The sequence below is a fragment of the Temnothorax curvispinosus genome, unplaced genomic scaffold (genome assembly GCF_003070985.1).
Source record: "Temnothorax curvispinosus isolate PA1 unplaced genomic scaffold, ASM307098v1 QBEX01007752.1, whole genome shotgun sequence".
Classification (NCBI taxonomy): Eukaryota; Metazoa; Arthropoda; class Insecta; order Hymenoptera; family Formicidae; genus Temnothorax; species Temnothorax curvispinosus.
Genome location: NW_020217532.1, coordinates 296,260 through 312,074, shown reverse-complemented (window position 1 = coordinate 312,074; position 15,815 = coordinate 296,260). Strand labels below are relative to the sequence as shown.

Genomic DNA, 15,815 nt, shown 5'->3' with positions numbered 1-15,815 from the left:
TACCCGTCCGCTCGGGGAAGCATATGACGCCGCGCGAATGAGAGTTCGTTATTTATGTAGCGATCTGATGAGGGTTGACCGTGGTGCCGCGATGGCGAGAGGAGAACTTTTATACAGCCCCCGGGGTCTCCGAGGGAGAGAATATTGCGACGTAGTCGCTCTTTCGTTCCCCGCCGGCAGATCGAAGTTCTGCGCCGCGGCTCGTCGATTATGGGTGGGGCAATTTTCGTCCCTGTTGCGTAATAGACGTTCACCCTTCGCTATCCCGGCTGTGCGATCAAGTATAAACAACTTGTTGGGTTTAATATAGATGAGAACCCGAGGAAAACTGTCTAACTTTGTATCGAAGCTATATTCTTCATTCTGACAACATTACAAAGCTGTATATTTTGTTGAAAAAAAAAAATACTTGAGTTTTTTTTACACTATAATGGTATACCATTATAGTGTAAGGCTTTAATTTACGCGTAGATATTAATATCAGAGTCGCAAGGATAATAAGATTTTTTTTTTAATAGCTTGCGACGAAGTTATATCAATCTTTATCGCAATTCCTATTTTTATCACTGGTAAACACAAATCCGTGGAGAGGGGAAATAATGCACGAAACGTATAATCGATCCGTTTATTTTGCTGGGTCGGGGACAGCGAACATTTGCGCACTTTCTATACGTTACATCTATATAACTCGCTTCGTGCATCTATCGATTAGCTGCTGCAGCTGTGCCTCGAATGTTCTAGAACGTTCGGTGGAAAGCACCGAAACTGCAATATCTGCGATTTCTCGAATCCGTTATACCTGTAGATATCTGATAAGGAAATCAATTGCTATTACTAATTGCTGAGATGTAAGCTGTCACTGTCAACCACGCAGTGTCAAATTATACTCAATTTGAGTCACTTTTAACCGTATCTATAGGTCGTCACTGCTCCTACTCAAAATACGTCGTTAATTTAACTAAAACAATGTTAATTTAATTAAACCAACAGAGTTAATATAATAAATTTTGACACACATGGCAGTTAAAAATAACAAAGTATTATTTAACTCAATTTATTAACTCAAGGTTTAAAATTTATTCCTTAATATTTAACAGTGTTCGCATATTAAAAAAAAATGTGTGGAAGTATACAGAACGTATCTATTATATACCTGAGAAAAAAATTTTTTAGATCCAAGAAAATATTTCTTTGAACATATTTACTTAATATATAATCACATATATTTATTTAGAATTATATATCTTTACTTAAATTAAGTAAAAATATCTAATTCTAAATAAATATGTGATTATATTTAAGTAAATATGTTATTAGTACTATTCAAAGAAATATTTTCTTGGATCTAAAAATTTTTTTCTCAGTGTACGTACTTGATGAAATATTATTCAATAAATTTTTTTGCAGAGCTATATTACTGTTTGCGGACCGCTCGCAATCAGAACGTGAAACCACATAAAAACCACACGCTATATTAGTTTAAATTTTATTCCTCAATATTTAACGGTGTTCGCATGTTGAAAAAAAAATGTGTGAAAGTACACAGAACGTATTATATGTACTTGAAGGAATTTATTATTCAGTAAATTTGCCGAGCCATATTACTGCTTGGCGACCGCTCGCAATCAGAATGTGAAACCACATATAAAAACCACACGCTTGGTGATATCGCCCGTTCTAAATTTATTTACTTACGAGCGATGCGCCGAGTAAGAAATTTGAACTAGGATATTCGAGGTATATCGCGAGATCGTCGAATTACACACGACATTTCCTAACTGTAAATGCATTTCTTTGTAATTAATCGTTTTCCTGAGATCGGATAGAACGTGCTCTCAATTTTCTAACTGTGTCGATTTGTTCCAGTGACCTGTCAGAATCAGAAAAAAAGGCTACATCAGTGGGAAAGGTGTACCAATTGAGAGTCCGTTCGTTAGCGATGTACGCTAACTGTATACACCGCAATCTTCCGACGTGTACCGAGACAAGAGATCGCCGAGATCGGCAAGAAGAGAGACGTCGCGTTGAGAAAGTTCCCACAGATCATCACGCCCGTTCCCGTTTAATGCAACATAGTTGGCAACCGTCCTCTACCGTCGCATTTCATTACGCCGCTCTGAATGACACCTGAATGTAACGCGGTATCGCACGGCGCATTGTGCATATTTCTATGAAGTGAAGTATACAAGTAGTTCTCTCCGTTCAACCCTTCCGTCGGAGCTTAATCCGCCGGTCGTTGTTAACGGCCAACAAAAAGACGATCTCGCAGGGAGAGATAAGTATCTAGCGCGCGCGCGCGCGCCCCTCATATATGTATCTCTGAATAAAATTGCATTAATTGCGTCTACTTAAAATGGAGCGGCCTTTGTGGATACGGCCGGGCTAACGAGCAATATGAAAAGGAAATCGATAGAGCGGCACACGATACACCGAGGGAGAAAGAGAGAGAGGAACCAACGTAATGTTATGCAACCCGGTTGTAACGCCGGCACGCCGCTACATTATACGCCGTTGCCCGACGATCGCGCACCGCCGAAACCGTTGCGATCTCTAATGCGCGCGGATTCATTTATCTCCTCATTTTTTCCTCCCCCCCCTCTCTCTCTCTCTCTCTCTCTCTTCACGATTACGCGTCTCCGGGCATAGCGAGGATCGTCCCGGCGACCCACATCCAAATCGCGGCGCGAGGCGGGCTGGCGTTATGTTGCGTAATGTTTGCGTCTCCGATTGTTGCCGACCATCTCGCGCTCGCATCGAAATTGCTCACTCTCACGCTCTATCGCTCTATCGCCGCCCGTACCACGCCGCGAGTGAGTCCGGGGGCCCCTTGAGCTCCCTCGCGTGTTTGCAAACACGCGTCGTAGTGCGTCGCAGGCCGGCTGGTCTCCCGCGACCGCGCCTCCAAATGTCGTAAAAATAGCCGCTGTCGCTCGCCTCAACTCAAGAGCTGATAAAAAAAGAAAAAAAAAGAGGAACTACGCCGGGGACGACCGCAAGGTCAACCCGCGAGCTGCCTGCGCAGCACGGAAATCCCACCACGAACGTTTCCCCGACGACCGAAGAAACTGCGTTTCAGCGTTTCGGCGTGGCGCACGCACACGCGATTTCGCAATGTTGGACGATGCGTAGCGTCTCCCCCTCCCACCTACCCCACCGTGGTACCGTGCGGTTACAAAATATTTACGAAAACAACCGGTCTAATCGCACCACCGCAGTGATAACGGCCTCTCTATCTCTCTCTCGGCGATAACAGAATCCTCATTATCGCACGTTGTACAGAGCGCGCATTTTGTCACGCCCTGGAATGTTTTCTCTGCGACATAAATCAATCATCCTGCGAACGTAATTCCTCGCGTAATTCCTTCCGTGAGTAAATATTTCGGATGGACACGAGGCGGGCCAAGGTTACAGGTTCCCCGCGCGGTCGCTTCGTTACGCAATAAGCCTCAAAACATGTCCGTATTTCTTTTTTTCCTATCCGGGTCCTCTGCCGAAGGCAGGTAGGTACAGCTCATTCGAAATACGAAACAAATCGACGCGCACATGAGACCGGCGCGGAGCGGCGGTTGACGAGAAGCAAGCTACGCCACGTTATACAAACGGCATGGGCATTATATCACACACACCGGTGACTGTACTAATGGCGGCGGGGGCGAGAGGGGAAGCGGCGGCATTTTCCTTGTATAGGTTGGGCGTTATGGTGGGGTCCCCCCGCCCGGTCGAGCTGAGCGAACGTGCCAGAAATCCCGTCGTCCCTGCCGGCTGCCGGCCGGGCGTCGATCAATACTCGGCATTTGCTGATTTTCCGGCTATGCCGTGAAAAAAATGTCGCGATCAACGTACCGATCGACAGATCTCGTCGCGACGATGCCGATTACGACAATGTCGTTGGGGCCGGGTGCCGCGAAAGGCCCGAAACGATCGATCGCGCGGAATTGCGCATTACGAGCGAGGAGACGCCGCCGGTGATCTCGAAGCTTCCTCCGCGCGCTGCGGCGACGCGGCGCGCGCGCCTATATAAAGCGGCCGGCCGGCCAGCCGCGGCGCATTCGTAAACAAACCCTGGTTCAGTTCGGACGCTGCGAACACCCGAAGACCCCCTTCACCCTCCACCATCAGTGTAACACACTTCGGCTTCTTACTTCGTCGAGACCGCCGGCACGGGAAAATGTAGGCGAGCGGGCACCACGGTGCGGAGCGCGACAGTTTACCGTAGGTATTCCTATATACCCCCGAGTTTTCGGGTTTTTCTTTAATTCTTTCCTCTTGTTCGCTTGATGATACTCCAACGCGATCGTTTGATTCATATCCCAGCAAACAAGAACTATAAACGGTGCGTCTATATTGTTTCACACTCAACAATGCAATTGCGGTGTAACGTATGTTATACATTGTTGAGTGGGAAATAATAACATTGACGCGATACTGTTGGTTGAGGTTTGCTGGGGTTGATCTAATCCTGGAAAACATTAAGTAACATGCAACTTAGAACTTCCTATTCAACAAATGCGACATACACATATGTTATATTGTACTTACAGTGTTGAGTAGGAAATTTATAATTTGCATGGTATTTGCTGATATTAGATTTAGTGTATAAAATTTTATCGTATTAACTTTTATTGTAAAAGTAATGAAGAGATGGTTGAGGTCACAGTTGCACTCAGTTATCTCTCTGGACATTTAAAAGGGAAACAATTTATTTGCTGTAAATTATTGATAATGCGATTGGAAAGCAGTAATACTAAGGAAGATAAATATATAAATTATATTATGATGCTTAACATTTTGGTATTTCTTTTTTTTTTTTAATTGACAATCTAAATTCCAGTTATACACACATGTAAATTATATTATTAGAAATTTCTCTCGGAAATTAGTTATCTCTCTTTTCAAATTAGGATTGAAGAGACAAGGAAAGAAAATCAATTAAACTGAAGCTAAAATTAAGTTGATTATGCTACTCTGATAACTCGATTGAAAATTATAAATAAATTTTATGCAATTTTAAGGTATCATAATTTATATCATGTAACAAAATATATGTATATTATGCATTAAAAAATTATATTTTGGTAAAATATTAGAGAACTATTATGTACGGCACGATTCTTTCGTTCTACAATATTGCTTTGCTATATCCAGAATCGAGAAAGTAAAAGAATGAAGTGAAATGTCGGAATGAAAGTTTCGGACAATGAATTCCTTAGTCGGTGGTAGTGGTGGTCGTAGTAGTAGTAGTAGTAGCAGCAGTTGTTTCGACGGGAACCGGCTTGGCAGCTGGTACTCCCGTTTGAACAATGTTGACGACTCTTTCCGTGCCAGCCGGCGTCATGTTCTGAAAAACATATGTACAGAAATAAGCCTCGGATGCCCCGATAAGCGAATTATGAGAGGTATGTTTGTGTTTTTTTAGTGCGCCCTACGGGGTCGGTGCTTGAACAATCCGTACGCGACGATAACAGCCGTGATTAGAATTTGTGAAATTCCTTCACGCTTCGAACAAATATGAGAAGAGAACTGCGATAATAGGTAAGCGCGCAAGGTGTCTAGACGATAATATATTATATGCATTAAGTTAATAGGATTATGTGTCTGAACAATGAATTTAAATAGTTAAAAATACGACGATTAAAATACGTCAATGTACGAGGCATATAGTGCGGATAACAAATGCGGCTTTGAACTGTTTTATTCTACTATGTGATATATACACTACTTATGAACTTTATATATTCGTATCATCTGCAAAAAAGAGATCTCTACCCCGATAATTTTATTAACTTTTACACGTCAGAATCATCGCACAAGAGAACCGTAAATTTACAGTCAAAATTTAGATATAGAGAATTTAAAATTTAATATATTAAATATATAATTAATTAAATATATATATGTATACATTTGCAATCAAATGCACTTTATGATACTTGACAGCTAAAAACTAAGAAAGATGATGTAAATGAGCAAAAAAATTAATTATCGATAAATATCAATAGTGATAAATTAATCGATATCGATCAATATCGATAAATCGATAAATTACATAATAAATTAAAACTGTGTCACGTTTGATGAGGAACACTCGACTGTCGGTTAAGTGTCATCGATTTTAACAGAATTCAATTTTTGAAACTCACCGGAAATGCAATTGCTTTTAAATCTGGGGACATTTAAGGGATTAAATATCGAGATAAGGACACCGTTTTGTCATCGTCGTCTTTTCGCGGATAGTTTGTCATTCGCTTTTGCATGGTATCGCCGAGTTTCAGGAACTTGCTTTAAAATCGACACACGCTGATCTAACGAATATACCGCGAATGTCCCTCGTCCACGCGCAAAGACTGCGCCCCTGAATTCCGTACGTTAACGAGAGATATTCTGTTTTGTAGTTTAGAGCAGAGCTCGTAGTGTTTGATCCAAAACCGTCGGCACCATCTGCCTCCTCTAGTACTGCACACTGAGGCGCAGCATTGGGAACGTCGGAATCGAAAAGCAAAAGCCAAATATGTAACGTAAGCCGCATCAGCTATAACAAAGACGAGAGAGGGGAGAGGGAGCGAAAGAGCGAGAGAAGGGAGCGATAGAGGGAGAGAGAGAAAGGGCTCCGTTCGTTCGCGGTTGAATCCGCGAATGAGGGAGCTAGGCGGATGTTAACGCGGATTGTCTCCGCTCGGTCGAGCGTACCTTTTTGGGCGCCGTGATAGTTAGCACACCATCCGAGGAGAGGGTCGAGGTGATGTTGACGAGGTCGTGAGACGGAGGTAGGACGTATCTGCGTACGAAGTGTCTGCTGATGTAGCCGTGCTCGTCCTGCTTCTCCTCGTGCTTGGCCTCGACAACGACGTGATTGTCGACCGTCTTCACCGAGATTTCGTCCGGTGAGAATTGTTGCACGTCCAGTATCACCTGCGGATCAGAGAGCGCAGCCCCGCGGGAAGGGGGCTTTTGTCACTTAGCTTCGCTCAGGATCCCCTCTCGTCCGTCACCGAGGAATAGAAGTCTCTCGCATTTCTTCCGTGAGCGATCGTAAAACAGCCGCCATGCATCCGTAATGCGAAAGTTAAGTATCAATATCACTCCCGAATGAGCTTACTCCGAAAAATGATGGTCGATTTTTGAGAGCAATAAGACCCACCACTCTTTTCTTACACCGCGCGAATTAGTGTTTCTTTAATTTTGATGTTACGTTCTTGCTTGATTGAATTTTCGTCTGGAAGAGGATCTCGAACGCCGCTGTGCATATTCTAGCGCACATTCTAAATCCTAAAACATCGTACGCGTTAGGCGAGCTATTTCACGCACAATAATTCCGGCTTACCATCTGAAACAGCGCTTCGTCAGATAAATCTCACATTCGTCCTTTTCACACCCTCCGCGTTCAAGGAATCGCCGATCAGGCCCGGTTGTTGGAGTTTCTCCGCGACGAGCGAGGAAAATGACAATTCAGCTAACGTTCTAGATCCTATCCCGACCGTCAGATAAGAGCATCGTAAAAAATAATATTTTCTTCTCGTCTCGATTCACTCATATGTAACCCGCGTTTATTTAGATTATTGCACGTTATGGTACAAAAGCAAACTGGGAAGATGTAGTTGTCGGCGCACCTACTTGTGTGAAATTGTTCCTTTTTTTTTTTACGATCAAAAAAACGAGCACACATACAAGTAGGTGATTTGCGGTCCTTTGCGACCGCCGGGGCGGCTCGCTTCGGCGAGAGAGGAAATAAAATTCCTTCATCAATAAAAACAAAACAAAACCAAAAAAAAAACAACAAAAAAACAGAAGAGAGAGGTAAACAACATTTTGACGAGAGGAAGCTTTAACAACGTATAAGTATAGTGAGGCAAGCGTGCCCGAGTTTCTCCGGGTGATCCTGCGTGATCCTGGAGCTCGGCGGCGAACGCGAGCGCGAAGAGATTAGCGGAGGATAACTGGCTGTGTATTTTTGAAAATAGTACTAAAAGAAAAGAAAAAGTAGGAGGGAGGAGGAAGAAAAGGTTTGCTGAGCGACCGCTCCGCGGACGGTCGGCTCGAGTGTTGCGCGCAGACATATTTTGTACAAATAAAAGAGATAGAGAGAAACGCGAGTTCCGTGTAAGAAGGAGAGAAAAAAAAGCACAAAAGTCATTTTGTAAGATTCTATTGTTGTGGGTATTCAAAAAGCATTTATTTTTGTATAGAGATTATAAAAACAGGGCGGGGGATCGGGCCCCGTGGGTCCCATTCGCGTGAGCGGCGCACCCTTTGAAGGGGTGCGTCAGCGCTCGTGGGGGACGGCACGAGCCTCGGTTCTTCCATTCGAACAAGACTGACTAAGCGCGAGACGCGATACATCTACTCTTTCGGTTGCATATTTTATTCCGTGGCTGCTGCGCGCGATTTCTCGCGCGCGAACCCTCAACGAAAAATCATAAGACGTTAATAACGAACGGCATAGTAGTCACCTCGGACCCTGCGGCAGGCAAACCGTGCGCGCGATTGCGCGAGGAAAAAATATCGCGGAAAGAGAAGGAAAAGTAGAAGTAACAAAGAAGAAATATACATACATACATACATACACATATTATATATATATACACACACACAATACGATTAAAGAAGGGGGAGGTAAAATGAGAACTGTGGTAAAACTGTGATTTTATAGAGATTCCGAAACCGGCGTGACTAACCGGAGATCGTGCAGCGCGATCGTCCTTTTTTTGATACGCGTACCTTTCGTAGAACATTTTCGGGCAAAACGAGAAGGATAATTGGTCCCTTTAGACTGAAATCTGCTAACATCGTGACTATTACTATACATTGCACAACTGGATTATGTCCAAATAGGGCGATTAGATGAACTATCATACCGTAGGAGAAGCTAAATTCTTTTCGGCACAAACGAAATCATTGTAAAAGGGGACAGATAAACGCCGTGGATGTTTTCTTGACGAGCATTAGATTATTCGAACCTTTGCGGGGAAGAGGAAAAAAAGAAAAAGAAGTAATAAAGAGAAATAACTAATAAAAGAGAGCAAAACAGAAGGAAAAGTCGTCTCTCCAATCCGATTTACTCGCCCTCCCTCGTCCAGAGGGAGGTGCAAAAAACGCCCCCTATCCCTCCCAAAAAATAGTCCTAATCGAATACTCGTTTCACCATCCCTATCCGTCGAAAAATCGAGTTGCCGCCCTCCCGGTTGATTCGCGATCGCGCGATTATGAAAGCGTAATTATGACGCGTTATGATGCACAATGTATGCATGGCACAACGATAGAGACAGCGGCAACCGCAGCAGATGCAGTCATCAGTTTTTCGGGCCTTCTGGTGTTCCGGAACTTTTTCGTTCGTTGCTTTTAACCATTCTTACCGAGCGTTGAGTTTCACCCGTCCCTTACGTTTAGTTTCATCCCCTGCCGCGGTTTCTTTTTCTTTTTAACGGCTGATTCGTTCCCTTCGAAAGTAACGTTCGAGTAGATAGAGTCTCTATTTCGATTTTTCCGTTAACACCTTTTTTCTCCCCTCGTTCTTCCTTTCCCTTCCCTCCCCTCTCCTCCTCCCATTCCCTCCCCTCCCCTACTCCATCCCTTTTAATTTTCTTTCTTACGAATGCGCCCTTTTGTCCTTTCCTGTTACGCCACTTCCGTCATCTTTCATCATTTGTCTCCTGCGACTTTTCTATATTTCGAAATCTAATTACGATTCGCTGTTCGTTTTTTTGCTAGAAGATAACGTAAACGAAAGTATCTTCCCCTATAACTACACTTATTAAATATTGTACTTTTTTTTCGTAGGATATCACTTGAGGCTCTTTGTATTCGACACAAAATTTGTTTTGCGTCCGATGCAAATCGCGCTCGAGTTACCGATACCAAAATAAGGAGTTAAGAACCGCTAAAGAGTTTAAGTCGTGTCTTAGCCTAAGTTGTTAGCACACTCACAATTGAGCACATTCCGTTCGTTGTTGCATCACCGAACTTTCTCGAGGAAATAAATGTAATTGTAGCACAGAGTGATCTCGAATTCATGAATTTAGAACTGTCAGGTGAATCAATGTTGCACGCACGACAAAGTGCGAATGTAATTTGATGAGCCGAAGACCGTGCAAAATTCGTGAGTTTCGGAGCTTTTAGGCAAGTTACATATTCGACGTAAACAACCAATAATACAGCACGAAAAAGATCGTTACTTCAGACCGTGACTAAGTTATCGCACACAGCGAACGTGATTATATTTTATTTGTTGTTGCATTACCGAACTTCCAGAAAAATAAGATAAATAACGATTACAGCATAACCCTACTTACCGATGTGAATAAAATTTATGCTAAAAAATATAAAAAAACTGCTTGTGCTGATAATTTATTTTTAATATACTGATTACGTAATATTTTAGTTCGGGGGTAAATATGGATGGTAATAATGATTCAGGCAAAAGAAAATTTGATAACACTGCTCTAGGAGGAGGGAGGATTGATCTGAAAAAAATAAATCCAAGGAAATTAGATGATTTTACAGACATGATTAAGAGACGTGAGGAGGAAGAAAAGAAAAATCAATCAGGACAGCAGTGATCAGGACAGCAGTTAGGGTTGGGTTTAGGATTGGGTTTGGGGTCATTAACGATAATTTTATGTTAATTAATGAGGGAGGTGGCGTTATGCATAATAAAAGTGAAATAAATCGAGAATTAGTAAAAGCGTTTAATTAAGAAGATAGTGGCATTTCTTCGGCATTCGCTTTTGCGAATTTATTTTAGGCGTGTCGCGACACACGCTGTATCACGGCGAATAAACACGTATCTATAGCTTGCGTATGTAAAATTAAACTTATTGGGCGACTGATGTATATTAATCGATATTACTGTCGAGTTACTAAGTTACGCTAGATCCGAGGCGCGATAGCTGAACGATCTTGAGGATCGGGAAGTAGCAAACCTCGCGGACGTTTTATCCAGTGTGAAATTAAACGAAAGGTCAAATATCCAACGACGTCTTATAATCAAAAGGATAATATCGCCCTTTATCTGCACTCGAACCTCTCGGAAAGAGAGAGAATGAGAGAGAGGCAAAGAAAGGGAGAGAAACATTTTGTATAAATTGATCAGACGATTTAAATTGATTCGCGATACTCTCGGACGCGACAGCAAGGCATACTATACTGATTCCTGGATTCTCGACTTGTCTACTATATGTTTTAGGATAACTGCAAGCGTAAGATAATCGATATACCCCGCAGCGCGTGTTAATCCTAAGCATTAATCGCGTGCATATCAGCCCGAATTGCGAGCCTTACATGGATTTTTCTGACCAACACACTCGTAAAGCCGTATAATTCTTTGATCCGCTCCGTGCTCGGAAACGCAACGGCTATTGGTTCGTAATTTTTCCGTAATCTGAGGAAGCTAGGTATGTCCAGCCAGCTGTGGACAGTTCCGCGGCGTTACAACGACTAAAAATACGCGAAAAACCCGTCTAAAAATAAACACGTTTGCATCACACTCGCATTCGGGGCATTCCGTGGTAATTTTAACGCGCGTTGCTTCTTGTTTACGCTTTCTTGCCGCACCACAAAGTCATATCCAACGACAAACGCACATTTAACAGGAAAAATATTACGAATAATTTTACGTGTCATTTTACGCGATTTTGAGATTACGCGACAGAAGGAAGCTTCTTCCGGAAACTAAGAGCACACGTGTAAAAGCGGCTTGCAAAAATTATAAGCAATTTAGTATAACGATATTCTTCTGAGGCGAAATTAGCGGTGAGATTTTGAATTGCAGATCAATCGAAAAGTGATAACAGTCTTATTGTCCATTTGCATTATCGGTTATTATTATTCTTGAGTTATTATTATCGATTATTACGTAAGAGCGAGATTGAATATTCCCTGAACTTCTATTAGTTCTGAATAATTTTCGGCCAATTCCCATCTTTCGCAGGATCCTGGCTCTATGATCTTCGTCAGGATCCTGCGAAAGACGGAATTGGACCGTTACACAGCAGTACTTCCGCCCTATAATATATCTTAAGTAAGCTTTTAACACTTTCCTGACAAAAACTCAATAACTCTACGATGGAAAATTTGATCAAAATCAACCAACGTCTCACGAATTAAATACACGATACGTGAATATAATTTGCAAGATAAAATTGATTTCGACAAAAAGATACGTTACTTCGGCTTTGATAAGTCCGCCTGATCGCAAGACCTGCGCGTTACTAGGCTAAATTAATGCGTAATGCATAATTGAATATATACATGGACATACTAGGATATAGGTATTAAGACGACCAAAAATAATAAGAGGAGTTACTGGGCCTAAGCAAAATTATCCTTGTAATGTAAGGTTTATAATTTAAGGCCGTCTTTCGTGTTTCGCCACGAACAGATGAAACGACAAATCGAATGCTAAATGAACAGAAAAAGTAGCAAAGACCATTTTCACAGTGGAATGTCACGTAACATGGACGAGCACGATCGCGAAAAAGGACGTATTTTCTAGCTTGACAGATTCCGTACATATTCTATCGCTCTACCAATCGATGCAATAAATCGAATAAACTTCTAATATTACTTCTCTAACGAACGGGAAACAAATAACAAGCAGACATACACTCAAAACCCTGGCAAATATTAAAAGAAACAAAAATAGTTTGGCAATAATTTTTTGAGTAAACCTTTTGAGTAACTGCATATTAAAAATAGAAAAAAAATTAAATATATGAGATTTTGTGTTCTTGATAAAATATTTGAATATGAACTACAAAACTCGACTACAAAACTAACAAAGTCTCAGTTGAAAAAAGTCATTTTTCAGTAAAATTGAAAAAATTTATCTTTACACCCATTGAAATAATCGTGAATAAATTAAAATTGAAGTAGAAATATAAAGTCTTCCAATATTTCGATGCTCCATTGTGCAGGCGACATAGAACAACAAGCTAAAAATGTTATCCTGTTCGCAAAGAGCCACATTTAGACCTAATTCAAAATCATAGAGATCTGCAAAAGAGCGAGAAAAAGATACACAAATTCACTTTCGATCTGATTGCACCGTGTAATGTTGAGCCCGTTTCGTTGGAGTTCAGTATCGCAAAGTCGTTCTATAAACACCAACCTGGAAAGTATCATTGTCCAACTGGATCGTGCTGGTTCCGCTCGAATTTTGTCGCGTCACGTTCCCCCATGGTCGGTAGTATGGTCTATTCCCGAAGATCGAGCGTAGGGGTGGCCGATCGATGCCGAGTCCGGTGAGACTTGAGATCAGATCGTCGCGGTGGAGGCCGGTGCCGAAGTGCTGGTCCAAAAGCCGTGAGACGGGACGGTCGAAGTCGTCCCACCAATTGCGGAAAACTAGCGGCACGATCGACATCTGCAAACATCAGCGCGACAATCGGTAACGACCGATCGGTGCTTTTCGCTTGATCTTTAAAAATCCCATCGGAAAACAAAAAAAGAGAAGAGCATTTTCAAAGGAAATTGAAAAGATAAAATATAGACAGCCCGGGCGAGAGACAAGAGTGAATGAAAACCGAAGTAGAGAGAGACCGAAGTAATCCAAAGTAAGTGATAGACAGTACACGATTAAATAGTAACCACAGCGGCGTATGCATCTAATTCTAAGTTTTAAGCTACGTAAGCTAGGGTACGCCAAGATAACCGATAATATTATTAATCGTTAGTTCTCACGTTAATATTCTTGATCGGGCGGTATTTAAGAATTATCGTTAAGCAGATAAATTAATCTTTTGGAATTACTCTCGAAATACTATTAATATACAGTTCTAATTTGCAGGCATTTATATACGCGATCTCAATAGATGAAAATTTATCATGCGAATCTTACAACGGCCGAAACACATCGTAGTTACAAAAGACTTACCAAGTCATCCATTTCGGAGTGGATGAGTTTTCGAGGTGAAATGCATACAAAATGCGCATTAATAATATAAAAGTCACAATAAGCGTGGAACGTGTTAATAATATAAAGGTTACAATAGCTACGGGACTGATACACAAATCGCGAATAATTAGGCTACTCGTTGGTACGGTTAATTGATAATTTTTAGGGAAACGTAAGAGCGCTAACTTGCACGTTAATAGATTAGGTGCGACAGGTGTGACAGCTAGGTGTCACGACTGGATAACTGTTGGGACACGCATTTTACGTACGCATAAATCCGTATAAAAAAAAAAAGATCTTAACTCTTCTTGCTACCATCACGCAACATAGATCAGACGATCTTCGACATAATCTAACACAACTTCTCTCGTGCGTCGATAGAGAAACTTCGCGTAAACAGATTCGAAAGTTATTCCGGGCTTGCATCGGCTAAAAAACATCCCCGTGCAACCACCCCAGGTCTAAATCGCGGGTCTGGGAGCCTCTTACGTATTACACCAGACCCGCAAAACTAATTCCCAACAAGTTACGTGAGCAACGCGAAATTAATACGAACGCGAGACTAGATGGTCGAAAAGATAATACTGTTAGTAGATCGTAAATCGGTTTCGCGACAGGTACTCAAAAGAGAGAACAAAAATTCACTAAAGTTTAGGCTAGTCGTAAGTCGTAAGCGGCAGAAGCGTAACCGCAAGAAGCTAGTCCGTTCGCGTAAGATCACGCAGGGAGTTTTTAAGCGAGAGCTCCGAGCTCAATCTCGGGCCGACAGAAATTGTCGGAAATTGAGTATCGACCAACTTAAGCGATGGAACAACGATAACGATCAATCAGAACCAGCGCAGGGACTAGTTTAGAGTCATACGCCCTCCGCAACAGCCTTGTACCTCATTACGCGCCTCTGAAACTGTGCGCGATTTACCAATTATACGCAATATATCGATTATTAACGATTACCTGCGATCTCCGCACATCGCGGGTGACTCGCGACAAAGAAATTCTTCCCTTTTCGCTTCTTCAATAATTAAGGACACGCGTTTTTCAACGACCGTTCTCGACGGTAGTTGATTCACTGAGATGGGCACTAACTGGCAAATTAACTAAGGATCCGGTTAATATTATCCGTTTAAGATTATCCGTGTGAGTAGTTTAAGATTATTCCGCACAAAACATAAGTAATAAGCTTAACATTCTGATCTAAAACATACGCATAAATTGAGGTAAATAGCGTGTAAGGTTTACTCGAATCCTAAGTAATCTTAAGTTGTAGGATTATAATATAGGATTACGATAGGATTATAATAAGGATGTGATCCTTATTGGTATCCTTCATCCTTCTCAAACCAAACACAAACTAATTAGTGCGTAAGTGAGGATGCGAGGATAAACGGGGTAATCCCGCGGGGGGTGCGGTACACACTCGCGAAGAAGCGCAACACGGGAATATCATACGTGCTACCGTACTTTTATGTAGGAACGTGAAGATCCGCGATTGATTTACTCGAAAGATCACCGGACTATTCCGTATATCGCCCGAGTCGACTTCTGATTCAGCGCGAGTCGCGGGTCCATCTTAAATAGCCGCGACGCGGAGGTGGTGTTTTCCTACGATATCACGTGACGTTTCACTGACTGTCCTGTCCAAGAATACATCGACTTCGAATACAGACGAGATTTTGGTCGAGATCGACTCCGCCGTTTTCTTTCCCGCGACAACGGCATTTCGGACGGCATTTCTTGCTACTTTTCGCGAAGCTACGATTTTTAGGATCGGAAATCCCTCTCGCTGACCCGTCATCCCGCGATTGCCGCGAGGCGTAGCGATCTCACGATCCGAATTTGGGCTGCCTGTAACGAATCGACGGTGTTGTCTTTATGAGGCAGACCCGAGTGGAGTCGATTCTATCCGCGAAACCGTCTGACTGTTCGA

The 15,815-nt window shown here is 42.3% G+C and overlaps 1 protein-coding gene and 1 long non-coding RNA gene across 3 annotated transcripts in view; one reads left to right on the top strand and one right to left on the bottom strand.

Moving 5' to 3' along the window:
- Positions 1-4,034: 4,034 nt before the first annotated feature.
- On the top strand, positions 4,035-12,698 carry LOC112457395. The gene is made up of 3 exons (XR_003041098.1): positions 4,035-4,212; positions 5,417-5,532; positions 6,393-12,698. It is a non-coding gene; the product is annotated as an uncharacterized LOC112457395 (long non-coding RNA).
- LOC112457393 (protein lethal(2)essential for life-like) overlaps positions 4,476-15,815 on the bottom strand; it is a 32,750-nt gene continuing 21,410 nt past the window's right edge. The window contains exons 1-4 of one of the 2 annotated variants that reach the window (XM_025020413.1): positions 15,350-15,439; positions 13,103-13,357; positions 6,688-6,909; positions 4,476-5,338 (exon numbers count right to left, since the gene is read on the bottom strand). In XM_025020413.1, coding sequence (XP_024876181.1) covers positions 5,207-5,338; positions 6,688-6,909; positions 13,103-13,357 — 609 coding nt within the window. In that variant the 5' untranslated portion in view covers positions 15,350-15,439 and the 3' untranslated portion in view covers positions 4,476-5,206. Of the gene's footprint in view, positions 5,339-6,687; positions 6,910-13,102; positions 13,358-15,349; positions 15,440-15,815 lie in introns of those variants that run through there. The other variant, XM_025020414.1, reaches the window with a different exon arrangement.